General features: G+C 43.2%; 1 protein-coding gene across 1 annotated transcript in view; it reads right to left on the bottom strand.

Moving 5' to 3' along the window:
• Nucleotides 1-13,701: 13,701 nt before the first annotated feature.
• The window catches only part of LOC143037846 (uncharacterized), a 1,310-nt gene continuing 641 nt past the window's right edge, over nucleotides 13,702-14,370 (bottom strand). Inside the window, exon 1 of the mRNA XM_076206423.1 lies at nucleotides 13,702-14,370. This exon is cut by the window's right edge and continues 641 nt beyond it. Within this exon, the coding sequence (XP_076062538.1) occupies nucleotides 14,101-14,370 (270 nt within the window). The 3' untranslated portion in view covers nucleotides 13,702-14,100.

Here is a 14,370-nt window from a genome sequence, read left to right as displayed (position 1 = left end):
AACTTTAAGAATTTGATAAAGTACTAATAATTACTTTAGAAGGTACTAGTAATTTTTTTTTAAATTGTAATAATCTTTTTTTGTTATTAGTATCTTCAACATTTTTCATTATTAGCACCATCCAAAATTATAACTCTCAGTACCTTCTAAAGTTATCATTATTACTACTTTTAAAGACATCATCATTAGGGTCTTCCAAATTATGAATATTACTACCTTCTTAAATTATCATTATTATTACATTCCAAAGTTATCATGATAAGTACATTGTAGTGATCATTATTTGCATATTCTAGACTTATCATTATCAGCACCTTCTAATGTTATCATTATCAGGTTCGTTTTAGTATTCTCTAAAGTTACCATTATAAGAACATTTTCAGTACGTTCTAAAGTTATACTTTATGGTACCTTCTTAAGTTATCATTATTAGTACGTTCTATAGTTATTACTATTATACCCTTCTAGACTGATCATTATTAGTTTCCTTTAAAACTATTTTATTGGTACTGTAGTGGTTTGGTTCGAACAAGCCAGGGAAAATGAAATTCACTTTGGTCTCTTATTCTAATCTCTTTGGTAAAACAACCACAAGTAATAGCCACTGCTTAGTGGATCTGATCAGTCGTAGCTGGACGATGAGCCTAACGTCAGAGGCGGTGGCGGCTGATGACGGCGAGGCTCGATGGGACTGCTACAAGACTGGACGAGATGTTGTTGCTGCTGCCGTGGCTACTACTATTCTGCCTTGACTGGCCGCCGCTGCCCTATTTAAGGGTCGCTCGCGGCTCAGCGTAGTTGGCAAGAGAGGTCGCTAGCCGCTCGAGAACCATTTGCTGGCTCCTGATTGACTAGCTCATATTCACCTCTTGCCAACTATGGGAAGTGTGTGACCGCCTGTGGCTGCGTCACTACACCACTCCCCCTCTCTTCGAGAGCGGGCGTCGAGGGAGATAGGGAGCGACGCGCGCGACGTGGTTGAATCGGTGTGGCCTTCGTATCACTCGCCCAAAACGTGTGGTCATTCCATCAGGGGGCATGTCTGGCGAGGAGGGCCTTGATAGAGGGGATCTCGAATGCAGGGTGGTGTGGTCGAAGTCAGATGCCTGGCGAGGTGGGGTCGGTTGAGTATGGAGCTGTGGAGACATAAGGTTGGATGAGAATTGTTGCATTGCATGGTAGAGTGGGGGCGTAGGGTGGCGAGGATCTTGCGGGGTGCCGGGAACAGTTGTAGAAGGATGTGGTTGCGGGGTGGGAGAAGGAGAAGGGTTCGCTGTCGTGTGCGTGTGATCTGTGTATGGTGAAGAGTCAGGGGCAGGAGGGGAGTGTTGGTTTGGAAGGGAGAGTGTTTCGGGGGGTGAGGAATGACTTGGTTCGGTGGTGAGGATGGGGTTAGGACCATGTTGTAAGATGTATTGTAGTGGCCCTGGAGGTTTGGTAGGGGGATTGATGGGGAGATGGGCCGGCTTGAGCCTGTCGATGGAGACGGTATCCGGTTTGGCACCTCGGTTGATCACGAAGTACTTTGATCTGCTGAGGACTCGGAAGGGGCCGTCGTATGGGCGCTGAAGAGGAGCTCGTGTGGAGTCTTTCCTGACGAAGACGTAGTCACTTGTAGACAGGGCCGGGGGAAGGTGCTCCGGCTGTGGTTGTGGTGGACGAGGGGGTGTTGGACGGGTGTTGGCGAATGTGTCCTTGATGAGTTGGAGGAGGGCGTGACGATCCGGATCGCCGACGGCAGGCGTGGCAATTTCCCCAGGGAGGCGAAGGTTCTCAGCGTAAAGTAGCTGCGATGGGGAAATGTCATTGTCGACCTTAGGTGTGACGCGGATCGTGAGAAGCACCAGGGGAAGGGCGTCGACCCAGTCGCATGAGGGTTGTGCCTTCAGCGACTCCTTCAGTTGGCGGTGGAACCGTTCCACGAGTCCATTGGCTTGGGGGTGGTAAGCGGTGGTCCGGTTACGTTTGGTGCCAAGGAACTTGAGGAGGCTGGACCATAGGTCAGATTCGAACTGGGGGCCCCTATCGGTGACAATGATGTGAGGTGCGCCGAATCTGGATACCCATCCAGAGAGGAAAGCACGGGCGGTCGTCTCGGCGGATATATCCGGAAGGGGGATCGCTTCTGGCCACCTGGTGTATCTGTCGATACACGTAAGGAGGTAACGCATGCCGTGAGAAGGCGGAAGGGGGCCCACAATGTCCACATGAACTGACTGGAAACGTGCCGTTGGTGCAGGAAAACGCTGGAGTGGTGCGTGGACGTGGCGCGTAACCTTGGCCGTCTGGCAGGGGAGGCAGGTCCGGGTCCATTGTCTGACATCCTTGTTGATGCCTGGCCAGACGACTCGATCCGTGATGAGGCGTTGTGTCGCGCGGATGCCCGGATGACTGTGGTCATGGAAGGAGGAGAAGACGTCCTTACGGTGACAGGCGGGGATGTACGGACGGGGTTTGCCTGTGGAGATGTCACACCACAATGGTACGGGGTTGTTGGGAAGCTGTCTTAGCTGTAGGGATGAGGTGTCGTGCATACGTAGGAGGCGGAGTTCACCGTCGTTGTTCTGAGATGCGGCGATGCGTGCGTAGTCTATGTTGTGGTTAGGGAGGATGCTGGAGGTGATTCTAGACAAGGCGTCGGCTACCTGGTTATCCTCTCCCTTGATGTATTCAATGCGAGTATCAAATTGGGAGAGGAAGGACAGCTGCCGGGAGACTCTTGGGGAGTGATGGTCGGAGACTCTGTCTAGGGCATGGGCGAGTGGCTTGTGGTCTGTAAGGATAACGAAAGGCCGGCCTTCCAGGAAGTAAAGGAAGTGCTTGACAGCCGAGACTATGGCTAGCAGTTCCCTGTCAAAGGCGCTGTAGCGAATTTTAGGAGGGTCCAGACGTTTGGAGAAAAAGGCGATAGGCTGGAGCTGGCCGTTGATCTTCTGTTGGAGGACGGCGCCAATTGCTGTGGAGGAGGCATCAGTGGTAAGGAATGTGGGTGCGTGAGCTACTGGGTAGGACAAGCGGGCGGCTTCAGCGATTGCCGCCTTGGCTTGCCCGAATGCCTGGGTCGCTTCGGAAGACCATCTCACAGGTTTGAGCGACCGCTTGGAATGGTTCTTGGTGAGGTCGTTCAAGGGAGCGAGTTTTGCAGCTGCGTTGGGGATGAATCTGTGGTAATAATTGACGATTCCCAGGAATCGTCGGAGCATCTTGATGGTTGTTGGCTGTGGGAAATCTTGGATTGTGTCTACTTTCTGAGGGAGAGGATACAGACCTGCTGTTGAGATGCGGTGTCCGAGGAAGTCGAGAGATGAAACTCCGAGGAGACACTTGGACGGATGTACCCGGAGGCCATAATCTTGGAGGAGGCGGAGGTGTTGGCGGTGTTGGTCGTGGGTATCGGAGGCTACGAGGATGTCGTCGATGTAAACGGTGATGAAGTCGAAGTCTCTGAGGGCATGGTCTATGAACCTCTGGAACGTCTGGGCGGCATTCCGGAGGCCAAAGGCCATCATCTTCCACTCAAAGAGACCGAACGGAGTGGCTATGGCTGTCTTCTGGACGTCTTCCGGCGCTACAGGGATTTGATGAAACGCCCTGACCAGGTCAATTTTGGAGAAGACCTGCTTCCCGTGAAGCTTGAAGTGGAAGTCTTGAGCGTGAGGGATGGGGTAGCGGTCGGGCTTCGTGATGCGGTTAAGTTGACGGTAGTCACCGCAAGCCCGCCATTGGTTGGGCGGTGGGGGTGGCTTGGGAACCATGTGGAGTGGTGATGCCCAAGCACTCTCCGATGGTTGGATGATTTCCTGGTCTAGGAGTTCTTGGAACTCCTGTTTGGCAGCGGCCAACTTCTCTGGGGAAAGTCGTCGAGGCTTGCTGTATACTGGCGGTCCAGATGTCTGGATGTGGTGCATGATGTTGTGAGGGGTGGTGGTGGTGTTGGTCTTGTCTGGCGATGTTAGCTGGGGAAACTCCTGCAGGATGCGTACATAATCGCCAGCGGACTGGAGGGACGATATCTGGTGGGATTTGGCGTTAGTGGTGGTTCCCGGTATGCTTGTCGTGCCGTGGTACAAGCAGTTATCCTTGGCGCTAACTACCATATTGTAATGCTGGAGGAAGTCGTAGCCAAGAATGGGGTGCTGGACCGCTGCTATGACGAATGTCCAAGGGAACTTGCCATCGTGGAGGTCCAGGACGCTGTGGTGGCTGCCGTACGTTGCAATGGGCGTACCGTTGGCTGCAAGCAGGTCGTAGGATGGCCACCGTGTACCGTGGTTGGGTTCTTCCGTCGGGGGTATGATGCTGACGGCTGAGCCCGTGTCTACCAGGAAAGATAGGCCAGAGTGGCGATCACGCACTGAGAGGAGGGTGTGAGTATGGTTAGCGGGGGTAGGAGTGCTTACCGACCCCCGCGTTTGGCGTTTCCCCGCGACCAGCTGCATGGTTGTGTGCATCTGAGCGCCTTGGCTCCGAAGCGGGTATGGTACCAACAGGAGGCAGTATCCTGTCGTGGAGCGGGGCTAGGTGGTGGTTGAGGGGGGGTTCCCTTCTCGGCAAGTAACTGGTTGAGCAAGGTCTTCATGTCGGCGACTTCCTGCCGTAGCTGCTGCATACTTTGGTCACTGGCACTATATGACATGGGAATGTTTTCACTCACAACACTATGGTCAGTAACACCTGGGTTGTCACTACACTTTGCACGAACACTATGCACTGGTTTGTGTACCGAGGTATGTCGCTGGAACAACCTATCTGCTATTTCGCAGTATTGTTCGTCGTCCTTATCGCCGGCTAGAGCTTCCAGGTGTAAGTGGAGGGCGTCCGGCATCTTGGAGAGGTGAATGGAGCGGAGGAGTTCCTTGGGCAATGACACCTTTGCCCGGGTGTTGAGGTTGGCCATACGGGTGTATAGCTGTGAGGGGGTGGTGTCGCTGAGTTCGCTCTGCTGGATATCTCGGTAGAGCTGGTCGTCAGGCCTGGCGCATAGCTTCCGTAAGGCAGTCTTGAGGGCGGCACACTTGCCTTCTTCCGGAGGAGAAGAGACGGTGTCACGGACAAGGGCGATGACGTCCGTTGGTAGAGCGGCGATGTAGGCGCCGAAGGCTTGGTGGTCCGGAACGTCACCTTGAGTGGCTAAATAGGCTTCTGTGTGAAGTAGCCAGCTCTCCAAGTCACGGGAGAAACTGGGAAGTATTCACTTGGGAGTTTTCCATAATCCTGGTTGTCCTTCACCGGGGTCACCAATTTGTAGTGGTTTGGTTCGAACAAGCCAGGGAAAATGAAATTCACTTTGGTCTCTTATTCTAATCTCTTTGGTGTTTTACCTGGATCTGATCAGTCGTAGCTGGACGATGAGCCTAACGTCAGAGGCGGTGGCGGCTGATGACGGCGAGGCTCGATGGGACTGCTACAAGACTGGACGAGATGTTGTTGCTGCTGCCGTGGCTACTACTATTCTGCCTTGACTGGCCGCCGCTGCCCTATTTAAGGGTCGCTCGCGGCTCAGCGTAGTTGGCAAGAGAGGTCGCTAGCCGCTCGAGAACCATTTGCTGGCCCCTGATTGGCTAGCTCATATTCACCTCTTGCCAACTATGGGAAGTGTGTGACCGCCTGTGGCTGCGTCACTACAGTACCTTCAAATGCATGACTATGAATACCTTTGAAAGTTATCATTATTAGTACCTTCTTAAATTTTATAATGTGCATCTTCTACATTCTAAAATTATATTTGTTAGTACCATCTCCAGTTATTATTAGTAGCTAAATAAGTACATTGTAGAGTGATCATTATTTCATATTCTAGACTTATCATTATCAGCACCTTCTAATGTTATCATTATCAGGTTCGTTTTAGTATTCTCTAAAGTTACCATTATAAGAACATTTTCAGTACGTTCTAAAGTTATACTTAATGGTACCTTCTTAAGTTATCATTATTAGTACGTTCTATAGTTATTACTATTATACCTTTCTAGATTGATCATTATTAGTTTCTTTTAAAATTATTTTTATTGGTACCTTCAAATGCATGACTATGAATACCTTTGAAAGTTATCATTATTAGTACCTTCTTAAATCTTATAATGTGCATCTTCTACATTCTAAAATTATATTTGTTAGTACCATCTCAAGTTATTATTAGTAGCTAAAGTTATCATTGTTACTACTTTATAAAGTTATAATTATTATGTTCTCATCAGATACATTTTAGTATCGTCTAAAGTTACCATTATAAGAACAATCTTAGGTTATCATTATTAGTACCTTCTATAGTTATAACTATTAGACCCTTCTAAATTCATAATTATTAGTATCTTTTAAAATTACCGTTATTAATACCTTCAAAATCGTAATTATGAATGCCTTTAAAAGTTATCATTATTAGTGTATCTTCTTAATTTATCATTAGTAATACATTCTATAATTATAATTATTAGTACCTTCTAGTCATTATTAGTAGCTATTAATCTTATCTATAATAAGTTGTATTTGTTAATGCTTTCTAAAATCATCACTTAGTTCCTTCTTATTTTTACTAGTAACTTCTAAATTTATCATTATTATCAATTTCTAAATTTTTCATTAATAGTACATTTAGCCACCTTTAAAGTTATCATTATTACTATTTTCTAACGTTATTGGTGCATTCTTAAATTCTAATTATATCTAACTTCTGAATTTATTTTTATTAATACTTTGGAAAGTTATATTAGTATCTTTAATTGTTATTATTTTTACTAGCCTACAAGACTCTCGTTACCAGTACCTTTAAAGATACTACATTGTAGTTGTCTTTTATAAATGTCATTATTAGCACATTCTAATGTTGTTATTATTAGGAACTTTCATAGTTATCAGCATAAGTAAGCATCATTATACCTTTTTAATTTATTATAATGTGTACCTTCTCTTCTAATTTTACCATTATTAGTACATTCTAAAATTACAATGTGTAGCTTTTAAGTCATTAGTACTTTGTAAATTTATTATTTTCATTGTAACTTTCAAATGTTCTCATTATTAGTATATTTTAAAGTTATAATTTCAGTACCTTCTAATGATGATATTATGACTTTCACGTTATCGTAACTAGTACCTTTTGTAGCTCCGATTATTATTAATGTTATCATTATTTGTGCAATTTTAGTTATCATTATTACTAACTTCAAAAGTTATCATTATAAGTAACTTTTAATTTTTGTTATTAGTACTTGCAACAGCTTTCATTATCAGTACCTTCCAAAATTATCAATATTAAAAACATCTAGAGTAATCACTATCAGTACATTCTAAAGTTATCATAATCACTACTTTTAAAGACATCGCTAATAAGGCCATCTAAATGATCAATATTACTACCTTCCTAATCATCATTATTAGTACTTTCCAAAGTTAACATTATAAGTACCTTCTAAAGTGATCAGTGTTACTACCTTCTAGACTTATTATTATATCATATTATATTATATTACATTATATTATATTATATCATATTATATTACATCATACTATATTATATTATATTATGTTATATTATATTATATTATATATTGATATTATGTTATATTACATTATACTATATTATGATATATTATATCATATCATATTGTGTTATATTATATATAATATTATATTATATTATATATTATTATATTATATTATATCACATTATATTATATTATATCATAATATAGTACATTATATCATATTATATTATATTATACTATATCAAATTATATTATATTATATCATATATTATATCATATATTATATTATGTCAGATCATATTATATTACATTATATTATGTTATATTATATTATTTTATTTTATATTATATTTTATTATATTGTATTATATAATACTATATTATATTATATTATATGATGTTATATTATATTACATTATATTATACTATATTATATAATAATGTATTATACTATATTATATTAAATTACATTATATTATATTATATTGTAATATATTATATTATATTATATTATATCATACTATATTATATCATATCATGTTATATCATATATATTATATTGTATCATATTGTATTATATTATATTATACTATATTATATTATATTGTATTATATTATATTATGTGAGGCGGCGGATGAGTCGGAAGGACCCGTCTTGTTTTGGCTCACGATGTGCAAGCAGCACAGGAACCCATTGATGCATCTCAACTTGACCCTATTGATTTCCCTGATGCACAAGCAGACTTGCTTGCACTTTGCAACATGTTCAGACAGACCATTGCCACAGAAGGTGAACCTCTGGGAGCCATTAATCTCATTCAGCATCATATACCCTTTCGTGAGAACTCAAAACCATGTTACATTCCCGCATACAGATTACCACACTCTAAACGCATGATTGTAGATGCCCTTATTCAAGACATGATTGCGCAAGACGTAATTGAATCCTCCACTAGTGAGTGGAATTTTCCACTCTTTATAGTGCCAAAACAAGACGGGTCCTTTCGACCTGTAGTAGATTTTTAGAGAACTAAATAAACTCACCATACCTGACCGACACCCGATTCCACTTCTCCACGAGCTCCTCCACTCTGTTGGTAAAAATAATGTAGTTTTCACGACATTGGACTGTCGGGATATTTCCAGATCCTCCTTGCGCCAGAGTCTAGGCCTCTGACAGCTTTTAGCACACCCACAGGACACTGTCAATTCAAACGACTCGCCATGGGTCTCATATCAGCTCCCTCAGTGTTCACACGTCTCATGTACAAAGTACTTGCAGGTCTTATTGGTCATTCTGTGTTCATGTACCTCGATGATGTCATCATAGCTTCCAAATCAATTGACGAACGTCTACACACTCTGCACACTGTTTTCTCGCGACTAGAACAGGCAGGTCTCAAACTGAACCTTAAGAAGTGTTCTTTCCTTCAGAAAAAATACACTTCCTAGGACACGTCCTTAATTCAAAAGGAATTTTAACTTTGCAGGACAAGGTCAAGGCAGTCATAGATTTTCCACGCCCTACTTCTGTGGAACACATACGTTCATTCCTTGGTCTGTCAGGTTTTTACAGACTTTACATTCAAGGTTACGCTAGTATAGCAGCACCTTTGACGTCACTACTTAAGAAGGACACCCCCTTCAACTGGACACCTAACCAAGAGAAAGCCTTTAATGACTTAAAGAAAGCCTTAACTACGGCGCCTGTCCCATTGCCTATGCGAGCCGCACACTCAGTAAGCACGAGCGTAATTACTCAGTCACAGAGATAGAATCCTTAGCTGTGATATACGCACTCAAACATTTCAAAGACATCATCCTCGGTTACGAGATACACATATACACAGACCATCAACCAATCTTACACCTATTCAAAGGAAAAAATCTCTCCGGGGAATTTGCCCGCTGGTTCCTCACCATACAGGAAATTCATGCCTACCTTCCATTTCATCCAGGGAAGAGCTAATGTAGTCGCAGATACCCTTAGTCGCCATATTGCGACCATTATTCAAGACCCAATTTCAGTAAATATTACTCAAGCGCGCATAGCCGCAGCGCTGAGATCAGATCCTCTTTGGACACGTGTCATATATTTCCTCGAATCTGCAGACACATTTGACACAGACAACTTTCCTCCAGATATTGACAATTACACGCTAGTGGATGACATTCTTTATCATAAAACAACACTAACAAACAAGCAGGAACCCAACAGATCGGTCCTCCAAATGGTAGTCCCTACAGATCTCGTTCCGGAAGTCTTAAATATTATACATGATTCACCTATTGCTGCACACCCTGGTAAAGAGAAATGCGTAACTCAGGCTAGATGACATTATTTCTGGTTAACAATGAGAAAGAATATACACGCGCACATCGACGCCTGTTATTCTTGTGCGAGTCACAAAGGTCACATTAGCGGTCATGTTCCAAATCTAACTTACCCTACACCTTCGAAACCATTCGACACGGTAGCTATTGATCTTCTTAAGTTACCACTTACACATACTGGAAACAGGTACCTCTTTGTCTGTGTCGACCATTTCTCTAGATTCTGTATTCTCGCCCGACAAGACAGACAAGACAGCACAACACGTAGCAAAGACAATTATTGACAAACTCATATGCCCATTTACGACACCCAAGACTCTAATTTCTGACAACGGAAGTGAGTTCAACAATGAGATTCTTTCGCATATTTGCGATTATTTTCAAATCAAGAAATGTAACACTACTGCTTACCATCCTAGTTCAAATGGCCTAGTTGAACGCCAGAATAGAAAGATTCTCAATGTTATCAGACATCTTGCTTCTGATCTTCAACCTTCCTGGGATGAACATGTCCCCATGATTCAAGCGTGTGTGAATTCTGCGGTAAATAAATCAATTGTTCTTTTCGGTTCAGACAAACAGTTCCCGTATGATCTTTTCCTTTCAGATTTACCGCCCATCTATAACTTTAATGATTTTGTAAAGGTAAAAGTAGCTAATTTCAATCACCTTTTCAAAAGAATACATAATTCCATCCATCTAACGAAGGACGAAATGGTCCGTTTGCACAACAAATCAGCCAGAACTGATACCTTTGATATTGGAGATATTGCTTATACCCTTAACCACACACCTACCTCAAAGCTCTCACCTAAGTTCTCTGGACCCTATCGCATCATTGGTCATGAATCTAATATTAAGGTCAAGGCACTTAGTTTGCCAAATCTGACAGAGACCCTGTTGCATAAAGATCACATTAAAAAGGTTCCCCGTGGCTTAGACATAGACACTGTTGTTTCTCAAACTCCCCCTACTCAGGACATAGAACATCCATTCCTCTGCGCAAATTCCACCGTTGCCACTTCCCCGATATAGTCTTCGTAACAGAGCCACACCTTCATAAATGTATATTATTACCTAGGTGAACGGAAATAATATCTTCTTTCCGCAAATTCGTACAATTAAGTTTCCTCACGTTATTCATATGTTCTATTCTTGTATATTTCCTTTACGGCACCCATTTGCCAAACTTATATGTATATAACCTTCATGCCAAGGCCTTGAACAAGGACCTTGTTTTGTGTTTTCTTTTATTTTCTTTATTTCTCTAAGTGTACAGTCACCGGGACGGTGACGATAGCGTGGTCGAGCCAATGTGAGGCGGCGGATGATTTCTTTCGCCGTCGGATGATTTCTTTCTCCCGACCATCTCTCCACCATGACAGACCATAAAGAAGCCTCTCAGCCAAGCTTGGGCAAGCTCGGGACCGAGAAGCCGAACTCAAAGGTCATCGAAACGGTCGCCGCATCAAATCCTACGTATTTGGCAACCTCCAAGAGTGCCAACCTTTCCAACCTTTTCATTGGGTACTCCCTCGTAGGGCACGCCCATTTTAACGTATTTTTCCACCATGTATAATTTTAGCTAGGAAGATCTGGCACCTCCAGAGTTTTCTTGGGAGCAGCCAGCTCCGATTTGTATCAAAAGAGGGTCAGCAATTAAAGCGGAAAAACCAATCGGCGTTTTGACCAACCCCACACCTAACAATTATATTGTATTATATTATATTATATTTCATTGTCTGATATTATATTATATTATATTACATTATATTATATCCTATCATATTATATTATATCATATCATATTATATTATATCATATCATATTATTTTATATCATATTATATTATACCCCTTCTGGGGTATTGGCTGCATGTTATTGTGGGAAAGTGGCATGCAGTTGATACTTTAGGGTCTATATGGGGCGCCCCTACGGACCAGAGCCACACATCATTTTGGCTGTGATAGAGGAAAAGTCTGTTCATAGAGAAATGATGACACTTTTATACTACGACTGTCCCTCCGCAATGCTGTCCCCCCAACCCCTTGTTACTGTCCTGTACAATTTCTCTGAATATTCATTTCCTTTTTCGCCTACTTTCCCTGTGGTGGGGGAAAAGAATACTGCCACCAAGTATTTCCACTTGGATCGTAAGAGGCGAGAAGAAAGGGACGGGGATTGGGACTAGGCATCCTTCTCCTTGTAGCCCCACAGTGGACATTCCTGAAAGAAAAAACAAAGGCATAAGAGGGTCTGGGAGTTTTCCGACAAGCACCCTAAGGTTTGGGTCTTTTAATGTGCGTGGATGTGGTACAGATGAGAGTAAAAGGGAAAAGATAGGTAGTATGTTTGTGACAAGAAAGATGGATGTGTTGGCTTTGAGTGAAACTAAGCTGAAAGGTAAGGGCGAGTGTAAGTTTGGGAGTGTAAGTGGGAGGTTATCAGGAGTGAAGAGAGGGAGAGGGAGGAGTGGAGTGGAAGGAGGTTTCCTCAAGGATAATGTGGATGAAGGTGAACCTGGGGAAGGAGATGTGGGTTTTTGTAAGTGCATATGTGCCTGGCAGTGAGAAGAGCGTAGAAGAAAGGGAGGCTTTTTGGGTAGATTTAAATGAGTGCATAGAGGATTTAGGGAGAAATATCAATGTAATAGTACTGGGAGACCTTAATGCTAGGGTAGGAGATTATCCAATTATTGGAGTGGTTGGGAAATGTGGAGTTCCAGGAAAGAATCGTAGTGGAGAGTTGATGATGGAAATGTGTCTAGAAAGAGAGTTGATGATAGCAAATACAGTATTTCGGAAGAAAGTCAAGCATAAGTACACATGGGAGAGGGTGGTGGAGGGAAGGGTGGTAGATAGAGCGTTAATGTTATGTAGTGGTAAATAGGACTATGATAGGAAGAGTTAAGGATGTACATGTGCTAAGGGGAGAGGGTGGGGGAATATCAGATCATTTTTTGGTGGAAGGTAAGTTGAGAGTGGAGGATAGATGGAGAAAGAGGAAAGGGACAAAAGGTAGGGAGGTGCTTAGAGTGAACTCTTTAAATGAAAAGGAAAAGGAGAAGTACAAGAAGAAGCTGAGGGAGGAGTGGAATGGAGTGAAGGATAGAGTAGAGCTAGGTGTGGAGGGGGAATAGGGATGGTTCAAGGAGGGAGTCACAAAGTGTGCAAGGATGGTGTGTGGAACAAGAAGGACAGGAGGAAATAGAAAAAAGGGTAGTGAATGGTGGGATGAGGAAACAAAGAAGGTTGTAGAGGAGAAGAAGCGAGCTTTCACTGATTGGTTACAAAATAGGACGAGGGAGTCATATAAGAGGTACAAAGAAAAGAAAAGAGAAGTAAAGCAAAAGGTAAAGGAGGCAAAGAGGAGAGCAGATGTGAAATGGGGTAAGAGTATGACAGAAAATTTTGAAAGTAATAAAAAGATGTTTTGGAAAGAAATTAAGAGAGGAGGAGGAGGCAAATCAAGTAGAGAAGAAAAGGTAAAAGGTGCAGATGGAGAGATGATAATGGAAGAGAAGGCAGTAAGGGGAAGATGGGCAGAATGTTTTAGGGAGTTGCTAAATGTGAAGGAGGATAGGGAGGGAAAGATAGTTGCAGTGGGAAATGCTAAGAAAATGAGAGTGATGAGTGAGGAAAATGGAGGAGAAATAAGGAAGGATGAAGTGAAGGCAGTTGTTAAGATGATGAAAGCATCATACAGAGTGTCTGAAAAAAGGAGGTACAGTTGTAGTGTTCTGTAGCCAACACGTATAATTACCCCTTCAGGACCCGTGATCGCAGAGTACGGGATAAACAATAGTCACCCCTTAGAACATGCGTCCGACTAAACATACATTCGACTAATTTTAATTAATATAATAACAACTTGTTATCAGCACTGATGGTTGAAAGTTGGCTACTTACTCCGGTTGTTGGCCTGGCGTTGGATGACATCGATGTAAGGGGGTCGTGGAGCTTGCGATTTTTAATATCGATCAGGAGATCGAAGTGGGTCAAAAAATCGGCGCCAAGGATGGGTTGGGAAACTGATGCAACGTAGAAGGTCCACTCAAAGGATCGGCGGAGGTTGAGTTCTAGCTGAAGTGTCTTCCTCTTGAAAACGGGTATCTTGGTGCCGTTGGCTGCGTAGAGGGAAGACATCGGCGGCAGTGATTGCTGGCTTGCTGTGGCAGGCAGGACACTGACTTCAGCTCCGGTATCGATGAGGTATGTGGTGTTGGAGAGTGGATCAAATACGAAGAAGAGTTTCGATGTATGTTGGCGAACGCTGTGCGCCGTTAGCGTTCGCCCATCGTGTTTAAAGGTGACGGTGAGAAGGTGCACGGCTGTGTACATTTCCTCGCATCTTGTCCAAAGCGACGATGGTAGTAGCAGACGCCTGATGTGTGCTTGGGTCTCCCTCTGGACGTAGACCTGGAGCGGTTGCGGTAGTATCTTGGTGACGGGGGTCGTTGTTGAAGGTTGGCAACCTGCTCTTGGAGGGCGCTAACCTGGAGGGTGAGTTTAGAGACTAACTCGGTTAACGCCTGAGTTGCAGACTGGTCGGC

This window comes from Oratosquilla oratoria, chromosome 2, assembly GCF_046742065.1.
Source record: "Oratosquilla oratoria isolate Oo_2021 chromosome 2, ASM4674206v1, whole genome shotgun sequence".
Classification (NCBI taxonomy): domain Eukaryota; kingdom Metazoa; phylum Arthropoda; class Malacostraca; order Stomatopoda; family Squillidae; genus Oratosquilla; species Oratosquilla oratoria.
The sequence above is the reverse complement of the archived record's forward strand: the minus strand, read 5'-3'. Positions and strand labels throughout refer to the sequence as shown.